The sequence below is a fragment of the Phaethon aethereus genome (assembly GCF_964289735.1).
Source record: "Phaethon aethereus genome assembly, chromosome: 12".
Taxonomy (NCBI): domain Eukaryota; kingdom Metazoa; phylum Chordata; class Aves; order Phaethontiformes; family Phaethontidae; genus Phaethon; species Phaethon aethereus.
This window is the reverse complement of record NC_138588.1, coordinates 11,466,292-11,493,074: the sequence shown is the minus strand read 5'-3', so window position 1 is coordinate 11,493,074 and position 26,783 is coordinate 11,466,292. Positions and strand designations below refer to the sequence as shown.

Below are 26,783 nucleotides of genomic sequence, written 5' to 3'. Positions count from 1 at the left end.
ATAGCCCTTTGACGAAGTACCTCCATATAGATACAAACAATCACAGCCCGGTGGGGGAGAATGCATTGCATTTCAATCTCCTGTTTTGCATATTTGAACCGGATAAATTTGCATTCCTAGCTAGTTGAGATTTGTTAACAAAACTTTAAACAAATATTTCAGGGCGGAAAAAAACCCTTGAATATACTCGCTTGTTGGTGTACGTATTCAGGCATTTGTACATATTGTTTAAAATTTTAGGTTTAACCCATGGGACTATAATTTAGATTTTAAAACATCTGAAACTCTTATGTCCAATATTACGGTTCCATTTACAAAAATGTAGATCAGATTTTGAATAGTGGCGGGCGGGCTGTGTGTTGTCTTTGTATCAGTTCACAGATACACAGTTTGAGAGATTAATAGCAGTGACAGCAGGTAAGCTGTCCGAAGAGTGCCTGGAGACATCTTTTGCCTGAAGCTTAACAAGTAAGATAATTAGGGATTTTTTAATGGCTTCCTGGGCCTCTTCTGTGGATACTTGTTACTTCCCAAATTGTATGTTAAATAGGGAAAACGTGCTGCTCTTCAGTGGTGTATGGAATTCAGAGATCAACTACAGTCTCATTAGCTAATTAAAAGACACTTCTCTGCCACTACCCTTTTTCTCCCAGAAAAATTTTCTAAACACCGGTAAACTAAGTCAGCCTGCTGTTTTGAGGTAGTGCCATCATTTTGTGGCCAACACCCTCAGTCATCGCTGCCCTTTGGTCAGAGCATGGCAATAACGAACACTAATACAAATATGAGCAAACGTGAATAAACGTGGGTCAGGCTGAGACAGACGGGTGCCCGTCTCTTCCCGAGATTGTTTTGGGTGGCAGGTAGGAAGGAGGTGGAGGCACTTCAAGCCGGGTGGCTCCCCTGGGGAGAACAGGCGGAACAGAACGGCATCACAAAGCCATGGGGCGAGGGTAGCCCAGGGGATGGGACGGGACACGCGGGACCGTGTAGTCATGCCCTGAAACTGGATGGAAGAGGTGATGGTATGAAGGAGAGGGGGCAAGAGGCAGCCGCCCTGAGCTGGGGCAAGCATGGGCTCCCTGCGAGGCTGCCCACGGCTTCCCAGCCAGCTCCATACCCGCCGGGCCCGGCGTGTTTTCTCCTCCAAGTTGGTGTTTCTCAGAGATGGCTATAAAAGAGGGAATTAAGCATTTTTGTAGGAGGCTGGTCTATAGGTAGAGCTGTTTGGAAGTGTTGGCTCTGCTGTTACTGAAATTTAAAAGGAAACTGTTTTGTAGTTGTTTGTAGCTATTAGATGATAGAAAATGGCTGTCGGCCTGGGAGATCTCCAGAAACGGGAACTTGGGCACAGCTGAAGGGAAAGAAATGGCTTTCCTTGTTCTACAGAGATTGTTGAGGTTTCAGAATGTTTCCACGTTCTGCATCAGAATAAAATTGCAGCCTTTAAAAATTCAAGAACGGCAACATCAGCGAGTACATCTGGCTTGTGCAGGGTCTGTGTTCAGACCTCTCCTGCCTAATTGGGGATGGGGACAGTGCGGACCAGGACAGACTTGTGCATCAAGAAAACAAACCTACTAAAATTTTAGTAACATGAATTAAATAGCATTTTATAGAAAATGTCTAAAGAGCAACCAGTTTATAGTAGCATCTGGATGGCAACCTATGGTTTTAGTAAATATAGAAGTACCAGATCACCGAGGAAATCGACTACAATATGCATTCTGTAGGGAGAAATAGCTGTTTACACCTGGTTATAGTTTTTGAGTAATTGTGTATGGAGTCAAAGACTGAGTGGAATTTTAGGAATAACTCTAAAACCTCAGGAATTTAAATAATATCTCTTAATTATCTATCTCGCTGTATTGGGAAGACCTTAGTGTGGGAGATAGAGAGTCTTTACCATGGTATTAGCTTGATAAAAATAAATCCGAATGTAACTTACAAAGAAGATCCTGAAACAACAAGGAAACGTCTCCTCGAGACAGTATCACTTTCTAAAAACCATAATACAAAAAGCACCGTAAGCAGTTTAGATTTCCACTGTTGTTTTTTTCCTAGCAGGGGGAAGTATGACTCCATTTGCTTGCAAAGTGTGAAGTATTGCTGCAAGGAACTGATGGAGGAGATGAACCAGCACCCAGGGCTCACTGGCCTGAGGAATCTGGGCAACACATGCTACATGAATGCGATTTTGCAGTGCCTCTGCAGCGTGCCACCGCTAGTGGAGTATTTCCTCTCAGGAGAGTACAAAGCAGCCCTGCGCAAGTAAGTTGATTTATTCACGCTACTTCTATTTTTCTGCTTGGTGCTGCTGTTTTCCCTCCAAAGGATGTGTGTTGCCACGAGAACGTCCGAGGCAGCCACCTACCAGCTCCCTGCCAGGCAGTTACAGTCAAACTGGCCACAAGCTGGTTTCCTTCTTCCTCCGAGACCCCAAGTCCTTTCCTTGCTGGGTAACTTAAGCATTATACTTCATTTGTCATTTTGATGGTAACACCAGTTACTGTCACCGCTGCCTCAATGCTGATTCCTACTACTTTCTAGTATCTGCAGAGTCACGCAAACCAAATGACAGGCTGTCAGAGCTGTAGTGTACCTGCGTATATTCTAAGTTATGTATTATGCTCCCATTTGAAGGTAGAACCACCATCTTTTCATACTTTACCTGAAACCTATGTTTACTTTTTCCAAGGGAGAATGGTGAGTCTGCGACTGCCTTTGGCTGTTTGATGTCCGATATGTGGCTTGGAAAGTTTGACTGTGTTTCCCCAGAGGTTTTTCATTCAGTTCTTGGGAAGCGGTACCCAACTTTTAGCAAGAGGACTCAGCAGGATGCACAGGAGTTTCTGATCACTGTGCTGAATGAGCTCCATGAGGCTCTCAAGAAGGTAAGAGCCCAACTGCAGTGTTTTGGGGACCGTAGCTGTTTCCTCTTTGCATTTCATGATTTAGCGTTCCATGTAATAATTGCCTATCCTCCTCTTCTGAACTATGTGATGTGGCTGCTAAAAATTGTCATTTTCTTCCTTTGTTTCATAGGCATGTACACACAATAATTCATTTGCTTCTTGTCTAATGCTACATCAAATTGCAACCCCCACCTAAATTATGCTGTCTGTAGCTCCATTATCCTCATCTCTCTCTTCTCACTCCTTCCACGCTTTACATTCTTTCCCTTTTTCATCTGCCTGAAACCTTCATATCTGCTATGCCCCCACATCTGCCTTTCTCTTCTTCAGATCCACTGACAAAGAGTTTGTCTAGCAATTAAATCACTGCTGCCTCATGTCCAGAATATTTGTGTTTAATTTATCTCAGAAAAAGAATTTAGCTTATTCTGCATGTACGAAACATCAAGTAAAGTAATAGCATTTTAGAGCCAAGTTCTGTGACAAGACTAATTATTAGCCTATGCAGGCAGTGGGCAGCAACCATTAAAACCCAGTGAAGGCACTTCTGAAACAGTTGGTGACCTACATTTTGTTAATTTTTTTTTTCTTCTGTATAGTCAAGCAGAAGAAGATGCATAGCTGATGCAAAAGCAAGCACAGGGAGTGTCAGTGAAACATCTATTATCACACAGTTATTTGAGGGACAACTCACTTACGATATCACGTGTCTGGAATGCAAGACCACCACTGATAGACCCGAGAGCTTCACCGTTCTTTCCCTGCCCATCCCTTCCAAGAGCGCGTGCTCTCTGCAGGTACAAGTGCTAGTACATTCCTGTTGCTTTCTCCTTCATGTGGGAAAAGGTGGCTTAGACTAATAACGTGTTATTACAAAGATGCAGGTTTTTAGTTGCTTTGGTTTCCTGGGCACTAATGGGTAGTCTTCCAACTGGTCCCAAGAGAAGTGGGATTTCTATACTGGTCTCCGGACTATAGAGGCTGGTAAGGTTATGGGAGCAACGCTCCTGAGTTGCTATGGGGTGAGGGATATTAAGATTGTTCAATAGCAGCCGTGGGGGTTTCTTTCACTCATCCAAGTATTTCCCCATTTTGGGGGGAAAACGGAAGACAATGTTGGCTGCTTTGTGTGCCAAGTGTATTTGCAATGTCAGCCTTGCTACATCATACTTCGATTAGGAAGAGCGCTCCAAAATATGTCACACCCTTCTCTTACCTTGCTTAGGATCTTCAGGGATGGAGATCTGTTTGATCAAATAATTTAAATTTTTTTTTTTCTTTGACAGGACTGTCTCAAATGCTTCTTTCAGCAAGACACACTGACTTGGAACAACCAAATCTACTGTTCCTGGTGTGGAACAAAACAAGACGCAGCAGTAAAGGCCACCATAACCAAGGCACCGCAGATCATTATTTTTCACCTAAAGAGGTACAGTCTGTATGGGGCAGGACATGGCCATTGCTTGGGATTTGTGAGATGTGAAGGACAGTCACTTGCGTTTGCATAAAAGGAAAAACAACCACTTCAAATGAGTGTTTTCAGTACTGTTGGTATCTGGAAGTTAAATGGCCAGTTACAGCAATATACCTGTCAAACATGCAAATTGCATTCCTGAAATCTCAGGCGAGGTTCTGCCTTGCTCCGTGCTGCAGCACACCACGGTTCACTCACCACGTTTGGGATCTCCGAAGAGAAGAAAAACTCCACCGAGGAGCGACTGATTACAGATCAGTACAGCGGTTCCTGTGGTCAGGCATCCCCGCGAATACGAGTTCCTCTGGCAATGGGAGAGCTTGTGACTTGGGTTCGAAGTCTGAAGTTTGAAGGACTGAAACAGGGTGTTCTGCTTGTCCTTACTGCAGCTGAGACACTGTATTTTTGTTTACCTCTTAACTAAATCAGGTCTAAACAACTGGGTCTGCTAAACAAGAGAGGTGCATCAGTGCAGGAGCTCCCCGTTAGCAGACTTTACTAGCCACATGTGGCCAGATGCTAAACTTATTCTTAACAACTTGCCACCTATAAAGAAAATTACTCTGGGGTGATTTAGCTTCCCAGAACTACATTACGTAAAGTTGTTATTTAATTTCCCATTCAGCATCTGCTTTCCTTGACATGCTGAAAGGACCTTGTGGCCCCCAGCTGCAGCCCCTGGCCACATTGTAAATGTTAAAATGTACAGCGTCCTACTAAAAGTTACAAAGGAAAGAGGGTGGAACCTGGCATGAAAGAAGAGCTAACAATGGCAGTACAGTCCAAAACGTTTAGGACACAGTTGCAGTGGTGCAGATGTGACTTCTGGCTGCTCTTGGCACCTGTGTCCATTTCTGACAGACAGAAGGCTCAGGAAGCAAGAGCATTGCTTTTGTTGCTGGACATCCCTCCAGGGTTTAGGGCGTTTTCTGTCAGTTTGCTGTTCTTTCTCTTTCAAAGCACTGGGCAGTCATTCATTGTGTATCCCTTCCCCTAGGATAGTCAGTTAAGCAACCACCACAATGCAAGAAAGTTGATTGTTATTTAAAATAGTTCAAAATTTTATTTCAGGTTTGAATGGCAAGGCAGGCACAAAAGGAAACTCTCAACTGACATCTGCTACCCACTCGGCGATCTGGATCTCTCTCCCTACAGTTCCCCACTGTTCTGCAAGCAGGCAGAGTACAGCTTGTGTGCGGTAGTGGTGAGCTTTGCCTTTCCTGCTTTTATTTGTAATGCCCTACCTCATGGAGGAGATGAAGCCTCTGTTAGTTTGGACTTTATATATAGAGGAGATTTGTATTTTTTTCCATGAAGTTTTTCATAAACTTTTTTATTTTTACCTGCCATGGACATAATCCAGCAACAGTATGTAACCAGCGAAGAGAGAAGTTACTGCTGCTCTCTCTTTCCTCCCCCAGCATCCCAGTTTTAAAAAGCATCCACTCCTGGCAGGTAATGCCTGGTTGGAGCTGCCTCAGCCCCTTCAGCATCAACTCACAAGCCAATCCTGCATGGATCCTGTTTACAAATAAGGACTAAATGGTCTCTTTTTCCATCGCTCTCCCCAAGTGGGGCCTGCTTATAGTGACCTGTATCAGCCAATAGCTGGATTGCAAATTTAATATTGCAAAATAGAGCAGCATAATCATAATCTATTTATTTTTTAAAGCATTTATTTGAATTGATATTCCTCACTGAGGCCAAAAGGGGGTTAGAATCTTCTCTCCCATCTTTTCCAAGTGCAAACAAAAAATGATTGCCAGCTCCTAGCTTTGCTTGTAAGGAGAAAGAGCGAGACTTCTGTTTGAACACACTTTGTTTTGTTACAGAACCACACTGGTTTTCTGGATGATGGCCACTACACGGCGTTCTGCAAGCACTCAGTCACCAAAAACTGGTACAGCTTTGATGATGCACAGATCACTGAGATCCCAAATTCCTCAGTGCAGACTGACACAGCTTATCTCCTGTTCTACACCTGCCAAGGTCTTCTCTGCACCCATTAAAAATCTGCTAGCCATGGAAAACAAACAGTGAGTAGGCCAGCAATGAGAATTCACTGGCAGCATTAGCCAAGTCCTGTTTCATCAATAAACTAGAGTATTTGCGTTACTGATCATCTGTTGTGGTCTTTCAGGAAGTAATTTCTAGAAAGAAGACTTACAGCTTCCAAGCCTGTTAAGGAACAGGCATCCACTCCATTTGTACACGGCCTAGTGGTTGTTTTCCATGACAAACCTCATATTATCCCCCAAAAGAATGCAAGTGCTGAGCATATAGATGCACTTACCTGAAAACTCCTGTTACCCTATATCGGTTAAGTATATTATGCTGTTTTAAGCTACCTCTCGGAAGCCGACAGTAGGATAGTACGGTGAAAGGATATTATACGACCAGACCACGGAGGGTGGGTGTTTTGCAAGGGAGCGGGGGACGAAGTGACCATTAACATTAGAGAAAGAAAAGGCACTACTCCAGCACTGTCGGTTTCCTCCCTCTAGCACTGCCAATTTGTTTGCAGCTTGTAAGCTTCTGGAAAACAATCAATCCTGCCCTTAATTCCATCAGCAAGACACATGCACACATAAGCAGATAAAAGCTCAGAAAGTAGGATTTAAGATTTCTGAATGCCAACCTGATCAGAGAGGGAAAATGAACCGAAATCCAGAGCAGGGGAATGCACAAGATGCAACTACAATAGTTTCTAAACTAATCAGTTCTACAGAAAGTACTATTTTTGCCATCTGAACAACATTCAAACTGTGTCAATATGATTCGGACTATCATTATGTAGAATCCTCACCATTGCACAACTAGTGGAGAATGAAAACACCAAACCCAAACATACATTTAACAGGATATATTTTTAAATCATTTCTTCATTAAGGTTTTTAATGCATGTGTACGTGAAAATTTATATTAAAAAATTAAAAAGGAAAAATCTTGTTTGTTTAGAATAACTCTGAAGTGCACAAATATTGACAAAAGCTAACAGAAAAAAATACAGCTCTGCTTTTTTATTAAGTAGTGTTGCAATTACTTAGAGCTGGCAAATAAACGCAATCCTCTGAGTTTTAGAGATTCTCACAAAAAGGACAACATTTTATTATATACATAGTTCTGATGTGCAAGTATGCAATCAATATGTACACTTACATTCCTAACTGTTTACATCATTCTAGAGTATTCACAGTAGAATCAAGCTTAAGGTTAGAAATGTGAAAAGGCCATAACAGTGAAAGAAAAAAAATAAAAATCAAGATATGCCTTGGGATTTTAAGACATTTTAAACTACTTGTTAATAGAGTTCAGATGACTAAGCTAGACTTTAATTTTGGAGCAGACTAGAAATATAGGGTTTTTAAAAATAAATGGTAATGCAAGTATGCTTTTTTAAATGGGTTCAGAGATGGCAGTATTACCACAAGCATTATTAATCGGTCTTCTGATTTTTAAGCACTAGTACTGACCAGAAAGAGCTTGCTTGCAGGAAAGCTGCTGCAACCATCCCCGTATCTGTAAGAGGCTTTTTTTGTCATAGTTTTGCATATTTATATGCATTCCCATACCTACTTTGCTCTTATAAAAAGAAAACCAGTTTTCTTAACCCACACTACTTTACGTGGCCATGTCCACTGCTCGCTGTTCATAAGAAGTGTAAAAGAGAATATATGCAGCTGAGGATTTCACAGATGATGCTGAGATCTCAGATACTTCATGGTCATCAAACTTAAACCAGCGTTGTTTTGAAGCATTTTTGCAGTAGGCTGTATAGTGCCCCCCATCCAACCCACCATAATGATTCTGTAAACATAAGAAGAAAAGAAAAGAATTAATGGCCTCAAAAGCTGCCATTTCTTCCCTGGTTAGGGAAATAAACTAGAATGTTAAATTTTTTTACTTAATACCAATCATTCTTTCTAGAACACAACTTAATCTGCAGCCAGGTAGGCAGCCTGGAGACCTAGATGAATCACACAGGCTAACCTGAGTCTTGGCATGAAGACCAGCTGAACCTTGAAATGTGACATGGTTACTTACTGATACTGAAAACAGATTGTATCTCTTCAAGGTATTCTTTGGACCAATAACGTACTGCGAAAGGTCAAGAGTTTCCAATGGGAAGTCTACAGAAGTTTGAAGCTTTTGCTTCCATCTTCCATCATAGGAAAATCTAGAGAATTAAAAAGCATCATTGAAAGTTACAGGTTGTTCACAAACTATTCAGGAATGTTAAGCATGTTTGTTTTCCCTGTTTTTAACCAGGACATGACCTCAACTAAAGCATTTGGCCCCCAATTTTGTTAATGCTTGCACATGTGTTTCTTAGCACAAATGAAGAGTTTACTTGTAAAAGCACATTGTGAACTACAGCCTAATAACAGAGGCATCAGATGAAAATAAAATTCTTGCAACATTACAACTAGCAATACAACCGGAAATTTCTCTAATTAAAAACAGTTAGCTATTGCACTGGAACAATCAATCTCCATCAAAGTCTCGTCACTTCAGCCCAATTAATTTTCACCAATCACCATTTCTCTTACCGTTTCAAGTGCACAAGAAGAACAGGTGGTAATTTCCAAATTTCTATTTTTTTCAAAGAATCCCTTCGAGTTTTGCAATGGCTACAGTAAAACCTATTGTTATCAGTCAGCTTTTCCTCTTTGGAGAACAATCTAAGGCATTCCTAAAACAAAAGTAGAAACACAGATTGTGAAGGGCAGGTGTTTATGAAAGTGTAGCAAAAATGTTTTGTTTCCTATTTGGTTGTTAACCTGCATCAATTATCTGCATGCCACGTTTCACAAAAATGAGGAAAAGTAAGTTAAATCCATGTGTGGAAGTAAATTTTACTGTACATATTAATTAGCTGCAAGTCCTTCAAAATATACCTACATTATTTTGTTTAAAAACACAAAATATTTATACTGTGACCTACAAAAGCAAATACTATACATGTCTTTTCTGCTACTGTGGCTTCAATGTTTCCATCCTGCTTGCATGTCAAAGCTTTTAAGGAATGACTTATTTCTTTAAACTTCAAAGAATTTAAAATAATGAAGACTCAGATCTGTTCATGTTAGTGTAAATTGAGCTGGAATATTGATCAACCCCCTTCAACAAGAGGCTGAGCACAAGCAACATCATAGTGAAGTCACAGAGAAATGTTTTTACTTCAAGAATAGTTTCTCTCTAGTTCCACCGTACCTGCAGTGTACATTTACTAGTGGATGCAAGTGGTAACGACAAATACATGAAAGCCTCAAAGGTTCGGGACTTCTTGTGACATGTAAGACACTGCACTGTAGATTTGAACTGGCCTTGAAAGAGTGCCACAATAATGGATTCATTGAGCTGTTTGTGTTTGTGCCAGGCGAGTTCTGCTGCTCTGAAGTCATCAAGATGATCGTTGTTTTCTTCCTTGTATCTTTTCCTGTTGTCAGCCTGGATAACAGAAGTTTAAACACCATAGCCATATATTAACATATATAAAAATAGGAAGTCTTATCTATAGGCAAGCACACTATTTAGTATTTGCAAGAATATTTCAACACGTCAGTGTAGCCATCCATTTCTTACCTAGTTTGGCTTCTTCCATTACTCCCTTCAGTACCTTATACTGTTTCAATCTAAATTCCTACTTTAATTCTGAATACTCGCACTTCCTTCTATACAAGGTTCCAGTAACATAATCATCTTATGAATTAAGAGGTTCTTTTAGAAATTTACTTCTCTTGATCATCTGACAAATGTATAATTTGTTACAAGTGTATTGCTTACTTTATTTAGGTCTTCGTGCAAGCCATCCATTAGAAAGAGAAGCAATTCTTGGGAATCCTGTTGGCTATATCCTGCAAATTGGTCGTTAATCTTCCCAATTGTAATTTTAAAGTCTTTTGGACTGATGTATTTATACTGTCCTGTCCATAAAGCTTTCATTATTACACCAAACTCTTCAGCCACTTCACCTTTATGCCCCAGGAAATTTGACCTATACAATCAAACAGACAAAAAAAAAAAGCAGCCCTTCAGATAAATTTTGGTTTTAATATAACTGTTATTAATTCAAGATGGTATCCCAAGTTCAAAGTAATTTCTTTAGACCAAGAAAAACTGGCTGTTAGACTGAGTTAAAATTTTTGCCTGCTTTGGCATTGTAATGTGGTTCCATATTCAAGACTGGGCTGGTGGAAGGTACAGCAGTTTCCAGCTTGTTTTGTAAACTGCTATTTAAATATTCTGTTTGGTTTTAGGAGGCTCTAGTACATGTCTATTTATGACTCTGGTAAGCACAATTTAATCAAAACTGTCCAGTAAAACCTATTTCATCACACACACTAAATTTGAAAATGTCAAGACTGTTACAAGTTAGCATTTGTCTCCTACTTAAAAAACCAAACCACCCTCCTTAACCTCCACTAAGTGATTTTTTTGAATTAACAATCATAAAGGCAGATTTTTTCCTTCAATTACAGATAAAAGGATAAGAATAAAAGACTGTTACCTGTTAATATCATCTTGGTACAAGTTTCTGTTAAAATAATCAGCCAGGTGAGGTGCATTGCACAGACACTGTAATATGGAATTCATATAGCAAGTGTTCCCTAGATTACGAAGTCCTGTAAGAGCTGGTCCCGATCCCCCAAACACAGGATTAAGATTCCGAATTTGTGATGCAGAGAGTCTTGAAATTTCTGCTTTTGTGTAACACACTGGTCTGTAAGGAAGAAATTCTTTTTTAGGAGCCTCAGACTTGACAAGGCTGTGCACGTAAGTCAACAGAACCACTCTCCCTCCCAGGGATGAGGTATTCTGGGACAAGATGCCACCAAATGCAATACCAATTTAAAGTATTCAAAACCAGTCAATGCAATACTGAGAAATCCCTATACACTGGCGTATAATGAGGCTGTTATAGGCTCCATCAGCTGGTTGGTTTTTTTTAAAGAATGAGCTGTTGATTTCACCCAGTTTAAAAACTCAAAACTCTGCATCTCTCAAGCAGTCAGAACACCGGCATATAATATGTTAATACAAATACCACAACTTAAAAAGCAACTATTGTCCAATTACACTGTGACCTCTGAAATTTGTGCTAATACATAACAATTACATTGTCTCAAAAGATAACTACCCATACATTGAACTTTTTAGTAATGAAATTTTTATATCACTCTTGGATCCTTTCAAGCCTACTTAGAAAATATTAATTAATTTCACTTAGTTGGTTAAACAAAGTCCTATAAGCTATCATACAGCATGAGTTGTGGTATTAATTTATTAAACATACTTATTGTCACGATTGACTGCGGGAGTTACAGGAATTCTTTTCTTCTCTTCCTCCTGAATGGCTTGGGTTATATCCGGGGAAGAGTAGGAGCGCTTCAGTTTGGAGTGTTCTCTTTCTCGTTCAACAGTCACCTGTGGCTTGGGTTTATGAGTTGGAGGGGTTGATGGAGGAGTGGATGAAGGAGCCATTTCTGGTGGATACATATGAACAGTATTTGTTGGCGAGTGATAGTAACGAAAGGTTCCAGTGATTGGATCCAGAAACTTGGGGAAAAAAGAAATAATTGTTTCAAAACCAAGTAAAAATCCATCATTAACTTACCTATTTTTAAACTACTGTAAGAACAGTGCATGAGTTTATCAAACATTGACATGTTAACAGTCATGACTGGCCTCAGTACTTAATGGACTAAACTTACTGGAAGGAACCACTTTCACCAAAACGCGTATTAAAGAGCAACTGCTTAGTACCAGAAACAGCAGGAGCGCTCTCCTAGTTTCATTACAAATAACATTAAAATTCAGAAAATAATAATGTGGAAGTTGTAGGGGAAAAAAAAATTATAATGATAATTTAAGACAAAAAAAAAAAATCAAACAAGCTCTAACTTAGAAATAAGACAACTGAAATGCATTATGAAACTGCACAAGGCAAGTTGACTGCAACATCAGAATAGAAAGTTACCTTTGCCCAACCTGCAGGCAGTCCTGGTATTATCCTTCCCATTTCTTCACTTCGCGCTCTCATTAATGGCTCCCGCTGAGACTAATAAACAAACAGAAATGTAAGGTGCGTACAGTTATTTATGCAGAGCAGCAAGCTGCCTGTGACTTCCCTCTATAGTTACATGATTCAATGCAAAACAGTTCAGTAAGAAATCCTTGATTATAGCTGGAAATACAATGTATTGTAATGGTAATGTAGTACTATTTTTTATCACTCAATCTAAACAAAACCCATTTGTTGACATGCTCCAGAAAAAAAAAATACAATTCAGTCTCACAAAAGTCTGAATACTCAACTTCTTCCCTAAAGAACGTACTTTATTAGAAATATGTGCTTCTGTTAAACACATAGGGATGATTTTTCCTCCCTTTCAAAGTTAAGTGGTACGTGAAGGATGATGAACAAGTGTGGAATGCTTGTTAATGCAATCAGAAACAGATGAAGACTTCTAGTGAAAGCTTCAAATATTTTTTCAGATGAATATGACAAATGAAAAAAGTAAACAAACAGCTGTAAACATGCCATAGTCTTTTCTTAAGATGATGACTTTATAAATTGGAGGTGGAATTTAACATAATAGTCATAAAGCATCTACGCTTGATTGGTTTTGGCTACATGGAACACATTGTATTTACTTTAAGTCTTTCAGTATCTTGTTCAGAATCCTCTCTAAGGGGTCCTGGCTTTTGAGTTCCACTGTCTGGTTGTCCTTTAACCCCAGTTTGCTGTAAAAGATTTTGAGAGAAGACTTTCAATTTTTATCTGGAATGTCAGTAAAGAATGCTGATAAAGCAAAATAGGGAAAAAGCAATGTTATATTTTCTTTTTTGGTTGTTAAACACACATGCCACAAAGAAGTGGTTAGCTCAGATATCTACAAATCATTTTTATTCTTCCTAGTCTATACTACACGCAATTCACTGGAATAGCCTTTGTAGACTGTCTTATGTAATACGACATTCAGCTGTTATGTAGTTTCAAGAGCGCAGAGAAAGTACAGAAGTTCTGTCCACACTACTTCCCCCCCCAATAAAAGCTGTGTGTTTTACAATCTGTTTTTAAATGAAAGACTTTTCCCCCTTTTACTTCTCATTGCGACAAGCTTCTTCATGAAAAAGGCAAGCTGTGAAGCCAACATTATGAACTCTTTATCATAGGCAGTTATTTTGGGATTATGTGAAGTTGCTCTGCCAGTCAAAAGCTCAAGAACGATTGTGCTACGTTTGTTCAGGAAGATTTATTTTGGCTTTCTTGTGCATTTGCATTACACAACCATCAAAGTTTGGTCAAATAACAACTGCAAAGGGAGACAAAAAATATCCTAATGTTCTTGAGAAATGGTTTTAAAGACATCTATTCTATTATTAACTCCGCTTCACAAATGACTCCTGTTTCATGATCAGATGATTTTTACACTCAGAAATTTTGCAACTTTTTTCAAGAATCTGAGGAAAGAAGGAACTGTGACACCCAAGAGTTGGAACAGGACTGTTCTCAGCAAAAATATTAGATTAGGGTATTGCTTTGCTTCCTGTGTCAGTCAACAAAATCCTGTTACATCAGCATTTATGCAGCTGGGGGCACTAAAGAGTTTGTTACGATAATATAATTCTGTCCCTAGCGTGTGTTACAATGGTATAATATACAGAGCTGGGCTGGTACAAGAGATAAAATGCCACCATGCCTCTATTTTTGACACAGAGGACTGCAGCCTATGAACCAACCCTTCTAGTTCCATGTCAGTGGGAAGTGTTATCATCCTATGGGGATTCCATGCTGCCCACCTACAAGCAAGAACTGAGGCTGTCTTGCAAAAAAAAAAAAAAAAAAAAATCTAAGTATTTGTGTCTTGGTTTTAACTTTTTCCTCCACATTTACGTAAAAATGGCCTAAATAAAAATCCAATGATGTATTTAAAATGTCTAGATTGATACTAGAGTATGCACTCACAAATCATCCTGATTAATTACCCCACATTTGGTGATGACTTCCTCTTTTTCACTAACCTTGCCTGAAACAGTCACAAAGGTCTGAGATGCATCACCCAGTGCCCGTCTCTGCATTTCTGGTGTTGGAGTTCCCTTTTCTCTTTCTTCCATGGATATTTTGTCAATCTCAGTCCTTTTTGCACCAATGCTTTCTAATTCATTTTTGGTTTGCTTTTTTATTTCTATTGCTTCTTTGCGTGCTCTTTCTTGTTCTTCATCCTCCTGTTCTCTTTTCATTTGTTCATCCCTCTCCTTCTGTTCTCTGTCCTCTTTGGCTTGCTGTAGCTTTTCTTTGCATTCCTTTTCTTTCTGTTCTTCTTTTGCTTTTTGTTCGTGTTCTTCTTTTTCTCGCTTGAGTCTTTCTTTCTGTTCTTCTTGTTGCCTCACCCGAAGCTCTTTTTCCTGTCTGTTTTTCTCTAACAGAGCAGTAGTTTCTGCATGTACACAACTTTTTCCTTCTTCTGTCAGAATGCTCTTTGCATCACGTAATGGCTTTGTGGACCGGTCTGGAACTATTCGTCCATTCTCAGCAGGCTGGCTGTCACTAACTGTACTTTGAGATTTTGGTCTGTTATCATCAAGGATTTTTAGTGAAGGCTTTTTACTACGATCAACCTGTAACACAAAGTGCAGAACAACAATTCAGCTATTACTGCTCTGTTAGCTAAGCTTTTTCTAAATGACATTTATAAGAGAATAAAGATGATACAAAATTGACTTCTGCCAGGCAGATAGTGAACTTTCAATTTCATTAAATCTGAAAATTCAAATTGCTTGTTAGTAAAATTAAGTATTCACTTACCTTCTAGATGTGAGATAAGAATCAACAAGCCCTACAGAACTATAAGGATAGCAGTAAGCACTGATTACTACAACTCTGTTTTCAAGCTTTCAAAGGTGAACATCTTAGGGCAATCAAGCAGCCTAATTTGTGCTTGGCTCTCAATCATGTGACAGGGCATGTGATTAAAGCTGATCTGCCTGATGGGAAGAGGTATTTAAAAATGGCTTATGTTCACATCAGCTTCCTCAGGAGAGTGAGTTGGTTTTGATGTTGAAGTTCTGAAGAAATAAAAGCTTGCCTGGTTCAGGGAAGAACAGTGATAAAGTCTTTAAGTTTTTATGGTCCCATAGCTGAAATCTGTATTAATGGCCGTATCTAGAAGGGTTTAGCATTGTCTCCTAAGGAAAACATTATTTTAGTGCAAGGACTCTACAAAAGTTCTTTAGAAAGTTTTATCCCCATGAAAGGAAGAAACAAATTCCTATTTTTCCACTACTGGGCCAAGAGTAACAAACCACCTAAATGCTTTATTACTTGCAGGAAGATACAGCTGCTGGAAAGCAGACCTTTGGAATAGTCAAGGTAAGCCATGGCATAAATGCCCTCCCTGTATTTCATCGTATGTGTTTTTGAGTAGAAAAGTTCACTTACAGACTTTCTGAATTAATGATCAATTGCTGACCTTCAATTTCTCAGGTGCTCATATGAAAATATTCATGAAAAGCTCTGCAATTATGTTAAGTATATTCAGTTTGATAAAGTTCTGTGGATTAGTTACCATAGCTTCATGGACCACCAATAGTCTCTGTACCAATATACTGGCATACAAGGCTTAAACAAATATTGAGTATGTTTCCTTGTGGATTTAGGCTTCTCCATGTGGCGGGTCTCTCACAGATTAACCATATACTAACTCTGAAAAAAAGAAACACACCTTACCTCAGGGATACTTCTTGTAATTGATACTGGATTAACTACAAATGAACTGTCAGATTTTGGAACAGCAGCATCCTGTATATTTGGTCTGTTAAGTGATTTTAGTCTCTCTTCCAAATTATCTCCCATTTCTTCATTTTCAATCACTTCTGCTGGAGATGGCTTTATAGCAACAACAGGTGGAACAGAAGCTGGCTCTTCCAGAGATGGGTATGTAAAATCCACTTTATGAGGGGGAAGAGGAGGGAAGCATGAGAGCACTCTTAAAACAAAAACGTAACAGCAAAATAACCCCCATGTTCCACCCCAAAATTTAGATTTAGCTAGGACATGGCTATCCCGAACATACTAGAATGAATTAAAGATAGACCCAGTAATTATAAACACCTGGGGGGTGTCATCCTTTATACTTACAAGAAACAGTCACTGCTTCACTCCTGCTATGCTGGGGTGGAGTTACTTTAGCATTTGTTGTGTACTGGGGGAAACAAAGGAGCCAGTTTTCATAACCTCCTTCTAGAATTAAAGGTTCATTCTGCAGTATAGTTTTGCTTTCCCACTATAAGGAAAAAAGTTTGAAATGGTATTATTTAAAAATAGAAGAAACTTTTACATCTTAACAGTGTTGTTCAAATTTTTGTATCTAGTTGTTACATTGAGACAGGTTATTTTTGAGACTTTTAAAAAAGAATTAAATAGGTTGCAAAAATCCTTTGGGGAACAGGGATCCTCTCTGTGTTTCGAGAATGCCCAACACAGTTAGGTTCCTGGCTCTACCTACAACAGGTTCTAAATATTTCCAATATAGAAAGAACCACTTACTACTACTTCAGGTAATGATCCTCCATGCAGAAAAATATTTTTAGTATTACATTTGCTTCAGTTTCTTATCTGATAAGTTGGCTGAGTGATTAGGGGCATTGGCTTTAGAAAGCATAACATTAACTTTCTGAAAAACTCTTGAGAGTTCAGGCTCCAGACTGCCCTCCTCCTGAAGTCCTCAGTATTAGAACACGAACAAGGCACAGAGGCTCAGAGAATATTCTGTAAAGCAATAAACAGGGAGAACTGCCTGAACTATCTCTGAACCCCGGTCTTGAATGTTTAGGTAGATGTGCAGTCTTTCACAAGAGCCATCAATATAAAGAATAGGGACAACACAGCCATAGCCAGAGTTCTGACTTGAAAAAGTTGAGCATCAGCTTAATATTGAGTCTATAAGCTCTCTGCACTGATGAAGCTCAAATTTAATTTATGTTTCTCTTGAACTTACATTCAATAATGCAGAAAAGTTAACCAGGCTCAAAATATTTCTGGAGTCTCCTTTATCAAAGTGCCTGGCTGATAGGACTGTAAAGAAACTAGCCTTCTTTGGCCTGCCTATGCAGGTGGCCAGCCAGTTTCCCTGAATAAGGAATTACAGTTGTTAATACAGGAAAGAGGGTGACAATGTTTCTGGCAAACAGTACTAAGTACTTTCCCAAATAACTCTGTCAGCCAACAAGTTTATGAGCTAGTTATTGAGGAGGGGAGATGAGTCATTTTGCTGTTTACCTATTTAATAACTTATTCTGTCCTCTACTAGAGCACAAACATGGGAATGTGAAACCTCAGACTACACTTCCGCTATCAAAATAAGCCGTCTTTGAAAACTGAACCAAAATGTTTGCCTAAAGTGTCATTAAGTCTTCCATATACTTCGTAATTATAGGTGCTTTAAGACCTTCTTATTCACTGAGATGAATTAATATAAAATGTGAAACTTGCCAACCTTAAAAAGTGCATCTTTCAGGCTCTGAAGAGTTGTTCCTAGCTTTAAGTCTTCGGCAGAACTAAACCAGTCTAGAAGTATAACATAATCAAAGTGTCCTCTCCTCTTCCATGGATCTCTAGAATCCTCTGGGAGTCTAGCTTCAATCCAGTTTGCGGTAACTCTGAAACGTATTAGCATGCATTTAAAGACAAATGTACAAGTAACATTTTGTCCAATGACATATAATCCATACATGTTTATGTGCTTGGATAAAATAAATATGCTCTGGCTTGAAGTCACTACGTGCAAAAACAGAGCTGTCTACATACATCTTGCCCACTGGTATGCATCAGGGACTCTGAAACTAAGTGTACAAGCTTTAAAAGTATATAATTTTTTTCAGTCAACTTATAAATTATAAAATTAAATATTTTGCTATTATTTAGTATTATTTCATACCCAGGACTGATAGCTTCTTCTGGGACACTGATAGATCTTGGAATACAGGATTCCTGATAATCCTTCAATCTTCGAGCATCCATTATAATCAATTCAATATTTTTGTCTGACATCATTGCAAACAGTTTCTCAGCTGTGACTGCTCCTTGAAATAGAGAAGCTATTAGATGTAAAAAGCTACATTATAAATGGAGATAGCTATGAACACATCCAACTGTGCAATCAAGACTGCAAACAGATGAAACAGAACAGGAAAGTCCCACAAAATCATGGACGGTGAGACACTGTAAAATTAACATATTGGACTTTTGCTACCACTACTTCAGTGATTAGCACCTGATCTGCTGAATGGGACAATACTGAACACTTCAGTGATAAACTAGTTTAACTTTTTGTGGTCTCATTTAAATCATTAATTATATAGGCAAGCATTTGTAAACTACAGGCTGCAGATGTTCCTCTTCAGTTAAGAACATTTTCACATATTTATTACAGGAACAAAAACTAGAAGGTTAGGAGGAGAAAGGGAAAATTTCTTATTTAACTGTGAAAGCTGAGACATTTCAGCCTTGCCTAGATTAGGCTTCCAGTATTTAAAGGGGGCTTATAAGAAAGATGGGGACAAACCTTTTAGCAGGGCCTGTTGCCAAGAGGACAAGGGGGGATGGTTTTAAACTAAAAGAGGGTAGATTTAGACTAGATGTAAGGAAGAAATTTTTCACAGTGAACATGGTGAAACACCGGCACAGGTTGCCCAGAGAGGTGGTAGATGCCCCATCCCTGGAAACATTGAAGGTCAGGTTGGACTGGGCTCTGAGCAACCTGATCTAGTTGAAGATGTCCCTGCTCACTGTACAGGGGGGTTGCACTAGATGAACTTTAAAAGTCCCTTCCAACCCAAACTAGTCTGCGATTCTAAAATTATTTTTCTTATCAGGTGAGGAGACATTTTTCTAATTCAACCACTTTAGGGCCAATTCAGCTCTAGTTATTAAACTGTTGAAAAACTAAGTAAGGCTTTCTAAATTCAAGAGAAGTGATGAAGGCTGCAATACAGAGCTTAATTACTAAATCACTGTTACTGAAATGCAGGATACTAGAATTTCAAAATACTCTAACTGTGAAATAACTCCTTAAAAGAATTGCAACTGCTTAGGTGATAGGTGCATAGTCATATGGAGATCTTTTCCACACCTGTGTGAACATTGCATGTCTTACCACTTAAACTGTCAGACTGATCCTTTCTTTCCAGTGAATGCTTGCTCTCACCATTAATCTGTGTTGTAAGGAAAAAAAGAAAAGTTAGTTTCATATCTAATACTCAGAACCAAGGTGGCAAACAGACACTGACCTCAGAGCTTGAAGTAAACTGGTCAGACTGTAAACCACAGGAAGAAACCTAGAAAAAGGAAGCTTCTTCTAAAGATGTGTTGACAAATGTACTAAAAAGATAGCAAGGTTGCTGCCCTACCTAGACAGAAACCAGTTAAAAAGGCAATACAACCTAGGACAGCATCATCTGCTAGATGAGATTTGTGAAGTATTTGCAGAGAAATTAGTTTCTTTCCACACTATTGCTGAAAAGTCAGCTCTCTCCTAAAGAGGTGATGTTATTCATAACATCAGCTTATTACCACTACCTTGGGTTTCTCGCACTAGCCAGTTCTATTATAAAATAGAATTTGACTTTACAAAAAAAACTAGTCTATCTTATGCAAGACTTGCAGGTTGGTAGGACTCAGTATCTTACAAATAAATGTTAAAGAAGTGTTATGAGGAGTGTAAGCTAATTTAAAAAAAACACACCATGATTCTGAACTGGAAATGCTACTAACAGAGATCAAATGCTATATATTTGATAGACATTTAGACTAAATTAGAGAGTTGGTAAATGTTTTCAGTTACCCTTTGGCTTTTTCCTTTGGAATCCACAGCACTTTCTGAGGAGTTTTTGGCTGAACTCTTTCCATCACCTTTTGGTTCTTGCTTTTTCTGCAGCTCTTGTCTGTCTCTCTCTTCAAGTTTCTTCCGAACTTCAGCTTCTTCATACCTATTGAAAAAAAAGCCTTTTTTTCAATATTGCATTATTTTCTAGCTTTGGATAATTAACATCAGAATCACGAAGTCTTCAGGAGGAAAAAAAAAAAATTTATTTAAAAGTTTTAAAAAAAAAAAGTATTGTCAGTTTTGGTATTTCCAACAAACCCCATTTTTCCCCTGTGACTGCATGATATTATTTCTCCCACCCTTGGGTTAGTCTTCTTATTCTTAAACCCTGTTTTGGGTCTTATTTCATAGCCACTGCTTTTAAGGCTAATTCTTTCTCGCTAAACCTGGGGTAATGCTTAGCTGTGATACCACTAAATGTAATGGGGTTTTTATTTAATAAAGGAAAGAGTAAGTATTGATGACTTACAGGTAAACTTCAATATATTATAACAATCATCCCAGGTATTTTATTTGGTTTTGCAACAGAGTTAACAATAACAGCTCTGTCAGGAGTAAGTTAGCACAGTTACCCAACTTCCTTTTTCTGAGAAGCTGGATCAGAACAACTTATATGGTAACAGTCACCTTCAGAATGTAAGTTGGCTTTATAATACTGTTACGTCCTCACCTGTGTCCCTGTTTGTTTCAAACGCTGGGGTTACAGTAAAGTCAATGCAAGAATCATGTATACTCGAGAGTTTTGGTGGACCTAGGTCTTGCATACAGCTGTCCTTTTCATGGAGCCTTAGACTTGAAAATGAACTTCCCAGCCTTTTGCAATTGTAAGGACAATTACAATATTGTAAACCAGCGACCTCCAAACAGCAGCAACCACCAACTGCAGGTTTCTATAGTCACATCACTGTTAAATAGCATTCTATTATATTTAATATAATTGAGAAGCTTAAGGGTTACTAGGGATCCATAAAACAAAAAATGTTTTGAACTAATGATTCTGATGACTGAACCAAGCAGTGAAACATGAACACTGAGCTGTATTAGTAATTGCTCATTTCAATCAGATGTTGCCTAATCAGGATTAAAATGACAATGACAATACAGTTGTATTTCATATCAAAAGTACTGTATTAATAAACTAGATCATTAAATCAAATTCTGCCTCCAAGTCTGCTCCACTAATTGGCTACTAATAGGAAGGAGGCTGCAAGTCTGTAATTTTATTTTTTAAACAGGCTTCTTGATTTGGCAAAGGCATCATAAGTTAGAACAGAGCATGGTGTTCTCATTTGGAGTTAACAGCATTGAAGCACTTTTCAGATTTTAGTTTAATTCAGTCAGTATGGAATATCTACCCATCAGTTTCCCATTTATGCCTTTGAAGCACATAGTAGGTCTTTCATGTGGGTATTCCTACTCCTATAACAGATGCTGTTTCAGTAGCTCCACTTTTAGTTAATAATTAACACTCAAACTATTTGCTGGCCTACTGCCTGGAGAAGAAATTATACAAATAATTTCCCTGAAACCACTTCTGTAGTTACACAGGAGTCATGTTTCATTTGTATTCCCTTTAAATATATATACATTTTGCCCAGAGTAGTTGAAAGTTATGAGTCGTGTTAACTTTCAAAATTCTGTTCCTTTCATAAAAAGTCACAAGTTACTAAACAAATCTCTAAATAATTTCAGTTTTCTATAATTCTATCAGTATTTAGTCTCAGAGTAAATTTGTAGCTCTGTTGAATTGTAAGACTCTTAACTAAAAATAAGGAAAACCTAAAGATTGTTTCATGCGTAGGTAGCCAAAACAACCATACAGCCCTTCACTCACTCTCCCCTTGCAGTGGGATGGGGGAGAGAATTGGAAAAGAAAAAGTTAATGTAGCCCATGACTTTGGGCTCCATCTGACGTAAGTCTCTTAGGGCAGGAGAAATAGTGTTCGGAAAATTAACACTATCCCAGCTGAAACCAGGACACTTCGGAAAGTCTCTTTTCATGTATGTGTAACTACACTCTCATTTCCTTGTCCACCTAAACTAACTTTAAGTATTAAACAGTTTGAAGGGCATAGCATATGCTTTCACAATAATACTTCGGGGGGCGGCACAGGAAAGGAAATATGCCTAGCTGAAGGGAAAGAGTTAAAGGGTGAGAAAGGGGCGAGAAAGATAGTTGCTAAGGTCATCAGAAGCAGATAAGGCTAGAAGCAAGACATACTGCACTAAATATCACCAGAAGATAGATTCTAGCTTACAACTTCTTAATGACACAATTTCGTGGCTTATGGCACAAAGACATGTAACTTGACAGTTGTAAAGGAGCTACCCAAAAGCCTGTTAGCATCAGCTCAATTACATACTTGCAAAACTGTGCATTGCCACATACATGCCTGCACGTGGCAGAGGTAGAGAAAAGGTGTAGCAGCTAGCTAAAGAATCAAAAAATGTGTTTTGTTAGTGTAAACTAAATCCACACTAGGAGGACTTTTTAATCTGTGTAAATATTTAGGAATGTTCATTAGTATATTTGGTTTCAGATGACCTTATGATGAAAAGGGTAAGGAAGAAATGGCTCTTGATCATCTCTAATGTACCTATAGTTTGTATCTTGTAGTTTCTTTTTATTAGTCATTAAATAACAGGAGACAATTCTTGATAACTATGGTTTGTTGATATTAAGATACATTGCATACAGTGGCAAGTTACTGGAGTATGTGATAACAAAAATTATCTCTAATAACAGACTTCTGTGGATAAACAATTTAAGCTCTCTAGAGTTTTGGGTATCTAAGATCTACTCAAGTGCAACCCCTTACTACTAAATAGCATAAAAACCTGAAATTGCACATGTACAGGCTTCAGGTGTAATGAACAATATCTTATCTATTAATTGTTTCCACGTACCTGAGTTTAAGGCTGTCTGACAGTCTTTCAGCTTCTTCAATAGCTTTTTTTAAATTTGTAGGTCCAAGAATGGAATGAAAATAATCCTAAAATTATAAGCATCCACATATTAATAGTACAGCTTAATAATGCCTACTTCTGTGCATATCAAGAGCCACTAACATACAGAGAATTGGTGTTATAATGATATTAATGCCAACAAAAGAAACTGTTTTGAATCAAAATATTTTCCTCTCAGACATGAATTTCTAAGTAAAATTGTTCAATAACACTAATAAATAAAAGGCTAGGCAAGGCAACTGCACCCAAAAACTTTGAATGGGAAAGATGACAGGAATAGCTGTCCCTGAAAAAATATTCACCAATCTGGCAATTTATATACCTTACGTGTATTGAAAGCAAACTGTAAAAACAATTAACAGACTTGTCAAAAATAGGAAGGAAAAAAAATCGTGAGACAGTTTACTTAATACCAGTGTAATCCTTTGAATATACATTAGTGTAATTCTCTGTACTTCTGATACTTCTACCAATGCAGAAGAGGTCAATCAGAAAGCTTTTATACCTGTTGCTGCTTAAAATCAGGTCTCTTTTTAATAAAGTTATAAACAGTCACATATTTCATATATAGGATGTAAGCTTTTTCTTCATCTCGATCCAATCTGCTTTCCTCTGCTGCCTTGAAAATCTTAAGGGCACTCTGCACATAACTGAAATCAAAGAACAGGAGTAAAGCACGTGATTGTTGACTTGTCCCCAACCACTTTTTCATTGCAAGATGCCATTTTAAGTGTTCACAGCCTCTGCGCATATAGTAAGCATTTTATTTTACCATCTTAATATAAGTCTTATTAAATATGAATTACAATCATGCTCCTCCAAATGCTTCTCTTTGCTAGTTTACTAGCCTTATTTAAAATATTCCACAATTAAATAGCATACTGAGATAAAGAAAAAAGTACTTTCTCTTCTAAAAATAACTTTTTTTAAGGAAAAACTAATTCATAGTAAGACAAAATGAAATTGTTGATTGTCTAAAAATGCTAGAGGCAAAATATTTTCTATTCACACATTTGCTAAACTTTTTATAATTTTTAAGCATTTGCATTTATGTATCCTTTTCTCAAAGTACACAAACTTTCAGGGGCATTATGCTCTGTCCAAGTCATGTTTTGGAAGGATGTGAAGTTACCTTCTGTAGGCAGTAAGCATATCTGATGTGATAGTTGAGAGATCTATACACAGGACTATCAAAGATTTCATTTCTAAGAGAAATAATTGAGGAAATTTAGATCCACAACATAGTTGTTCTGGAATCTGCTCAGAGGAGTATCACTAATACTTCTAATATTAATCCAAAATCAATTAAAAAATATATACCTCTTTGTACTCGTCTTTTCAGGTTTTATTTCTGTCTTCTTGTTGAGATCTTTCAATGAAGTACAGAGATATAGCTCCTTAGGTACAGATGCCACAGCAGGCATGTTAATGTCGTTACTTATGTCCCTTCTAGGATGGTACAGCTGCTTAGAAGTGTCTATCAATATTTTTCTGTTGGTGGGGGGGAAAAAGTAGGGAGAGCCCAATTATATTCCAATGATTTTTAATACACTTATAGTTACTTGCATGGGGTTATTACCTAATCTATCTCACCTTATGTGAGCTAGCACTAGATATAAACAGAGTGGCTGAACAGTCAACAGTATAAATTAATCCCCCCAAAGTGACAGAATTATTGGAAACCACTCTAGGTAATTTATCAAGAATGTTAGCAATATGTTGCTAGCAGAAGAGTAAGAAAATAGTAAGAAAAGAAATGCTGACTTAATGTTCAAAATCATCATATCTGGCAAACTTATTCAACTGTAACACTAGTATGTATATTACAAAAAATTAGCTGACTTCTCTGTCCTCTAAATTTGTAATGGATAATTATTTTATCACTAGCATACCACAAACCTCTGCAAATACACACTACACCCTTGGAAAGGTGATTTCTAATGTCTTGGTAAAAGACAAGCTGAGTAAAGGACGGTTGCTACTGTTAAAGTCAACTTCAAACTTCTTGGACATACTGTAGGTCTTAAACTCCTAGGGACCGTTGTCTTTCTGCTTTCATTTGGAAGTGCTCTCCAGGTAGCCATGAAATAGTTAAGCAGAGTTTGGCCAGAAGGGACTATTACATCATCTCATCTGACATTCTGCATAGAGCAGTCCATTAAGTCTCATACAGATAGCCTAACTAAAAATCTTTGAATATAATACACTGTAATCTATTTTAGCCCTTGGGGTGGCAGGGGAGGAACTGAGCTCCCTCTCAAGAGGTGAGACATTAAGGTGCTAGCAAAACTGAAGAAATTAAGGGGAACTAATTAGAAGAAAGATGCTGAAATTATACCAACAAATAAATTATTTCCTAGTAGTGAAAACCCACGTGGCCTTTGACAAGATGAAGATAGGGCATTTCCCTTCCACCCTCAAGGTGATGACTAGCATGACAAGTGTGATCAAAAAAACCCCATCAACCAGTGACCTCAGAGTGAAGTTTCATACACCTGAATTAACCTGCAGCTGACTGGCACCAAATGAGGTGGTCCTGATTTCCCTCCCTTTTTCTCCTGCTGGTCTAGTACTTGTCCAACCTCTTACTGAGCCAATTCAGCTTGCTGAAGAGGCAGAAAGGCTACACAGCTTGTGCAAGGAGAGCAGTTGGAGTGCGCAACCAAGAATGAGAAGCCAAGATAGGAAGGTGATTCCTCCCCATAGCACACAGCTATTACAGTCTTTGAAGTATCACAGCACATAGTATCACTAGGTTGCCTGTTCTTGGTCTAGGAACTGGTTATCAAATAAAGATAGTAAGTTAACCCAAACCTTTGATAAGTCCCTGTTGGAAATAAATGCAAAAATAAGATACATGTCTAATGATGATTCTTTGGTTTAAGGTCTGGCTTGCCAAGGTCAGACTAAACAATAGCTAGCTAACTTACTGCTTGAACACAGATGCTGTACTTGCTAATTTCTAATTACACAGCAACTTTTCAAAGTTGATAAACTTGTCCAAAATCCTTGCTTAGGAGACTGATTTCCAGATAATTCTAGAAAGCAATTAATAAAGTCCTCAAATACTAATTTTAATACATAAAATTAAAAATATATTCCATACCCCACTTGGCTTGAAACATTGTCTTCCCTATATAAGGCGTCTTATGTTTAACTTTCAGGGAGATATCTAGGTGCTGAAAACAAGGCAGAAAATGCATTAGAAGTGCATTCAGTAGAAACAAAACAGAGACACACACCCTGCCCCAAAGAAAAGTACCTTTCAAATCTAAAAGCCATTTTGCCTAAAACATATCTTTTACAACCTCAAAGAATTACAAAGAAAGGCTTCACTCCTATTAAGATTTTAGCATTGCTTATCTAATCCTACCTTCAGAGCATGTCTTTACCTGGCTCTTTTTTTTTCCCCTTGGAACTGTAAATAGACTTTCTCTTTGAAGCTTTAAGTCCTTTCCAAATATATCTTCAATGTTTGCTTGGTTACGTAACCAGTATTTTCTTAAGATTAAGTGGCAGCATTTGCCTGTGTTCTAA

General features: G+C 38.2%; 2 protein-coding genes across 2 annotated transcripts; one reads left to right on the top strand and one right to left on the bottom strand.

The window, feature by feature from the left end:
* Positions 1-2,152: 2,152 nt before the first annotated feature.
* USP50 (ubiquitin specific peptidase 50) lies at positions 2,153-6,429 on the top strand (the record flags this gene model as incomplete). Its single annotated transcript, XM_082005065.1, is given in 7 exon segments — positions 2,153-2,271; positions 2,699-2,894; positions 3,515-3,712; positions 4,202-4,344; positions 5,461-5,593; positions 6,222-6,374; positions 6,376-6,429. Coding segments are annotated over 7 exon segments (963 nt in total). The 5' UTR covers positions 2,153-2,185.
* Positions 6,430-8,010: 1,581 nt separating this feature from the next.
* Positions 8,011-24,670, bottom strand: USP8 (ubiquitin specific peptidase 8; the record flags this gene model as incomplete). The annotated part of the gene is made up of 19 exons (XM_082005430.1): positions 8,011-8,196; positions 8,434-8,566; positions 8,940-9,082; positions 9,604-9,840; positions 10,177-10,387; positions 10,901-11,113; positions 11,687-11,949; positions 12,371-12,451; positions 13,048-13,137; positions 14,419-15,015; positions 16,124-16,344; positions 16,535-16,679; positions 17,892-18,054; positions 18,333-18,477; positions 19,551-19,608; positions 20,238-20,382; positions 23,187-23,272; positions 23,752-23,896; positions 24,567-24,670. The coding sequence occupies 19 exons, from the start codon at positions 24,668-24,670 to the stop codon at positions 8,011-8,013; spliced, it is 3,366 nt and encodes a 1,121-aa protein (XP_081861556.1).
* Positions 24,671-26,783: the final 2,113 nt, after the last annotated feature.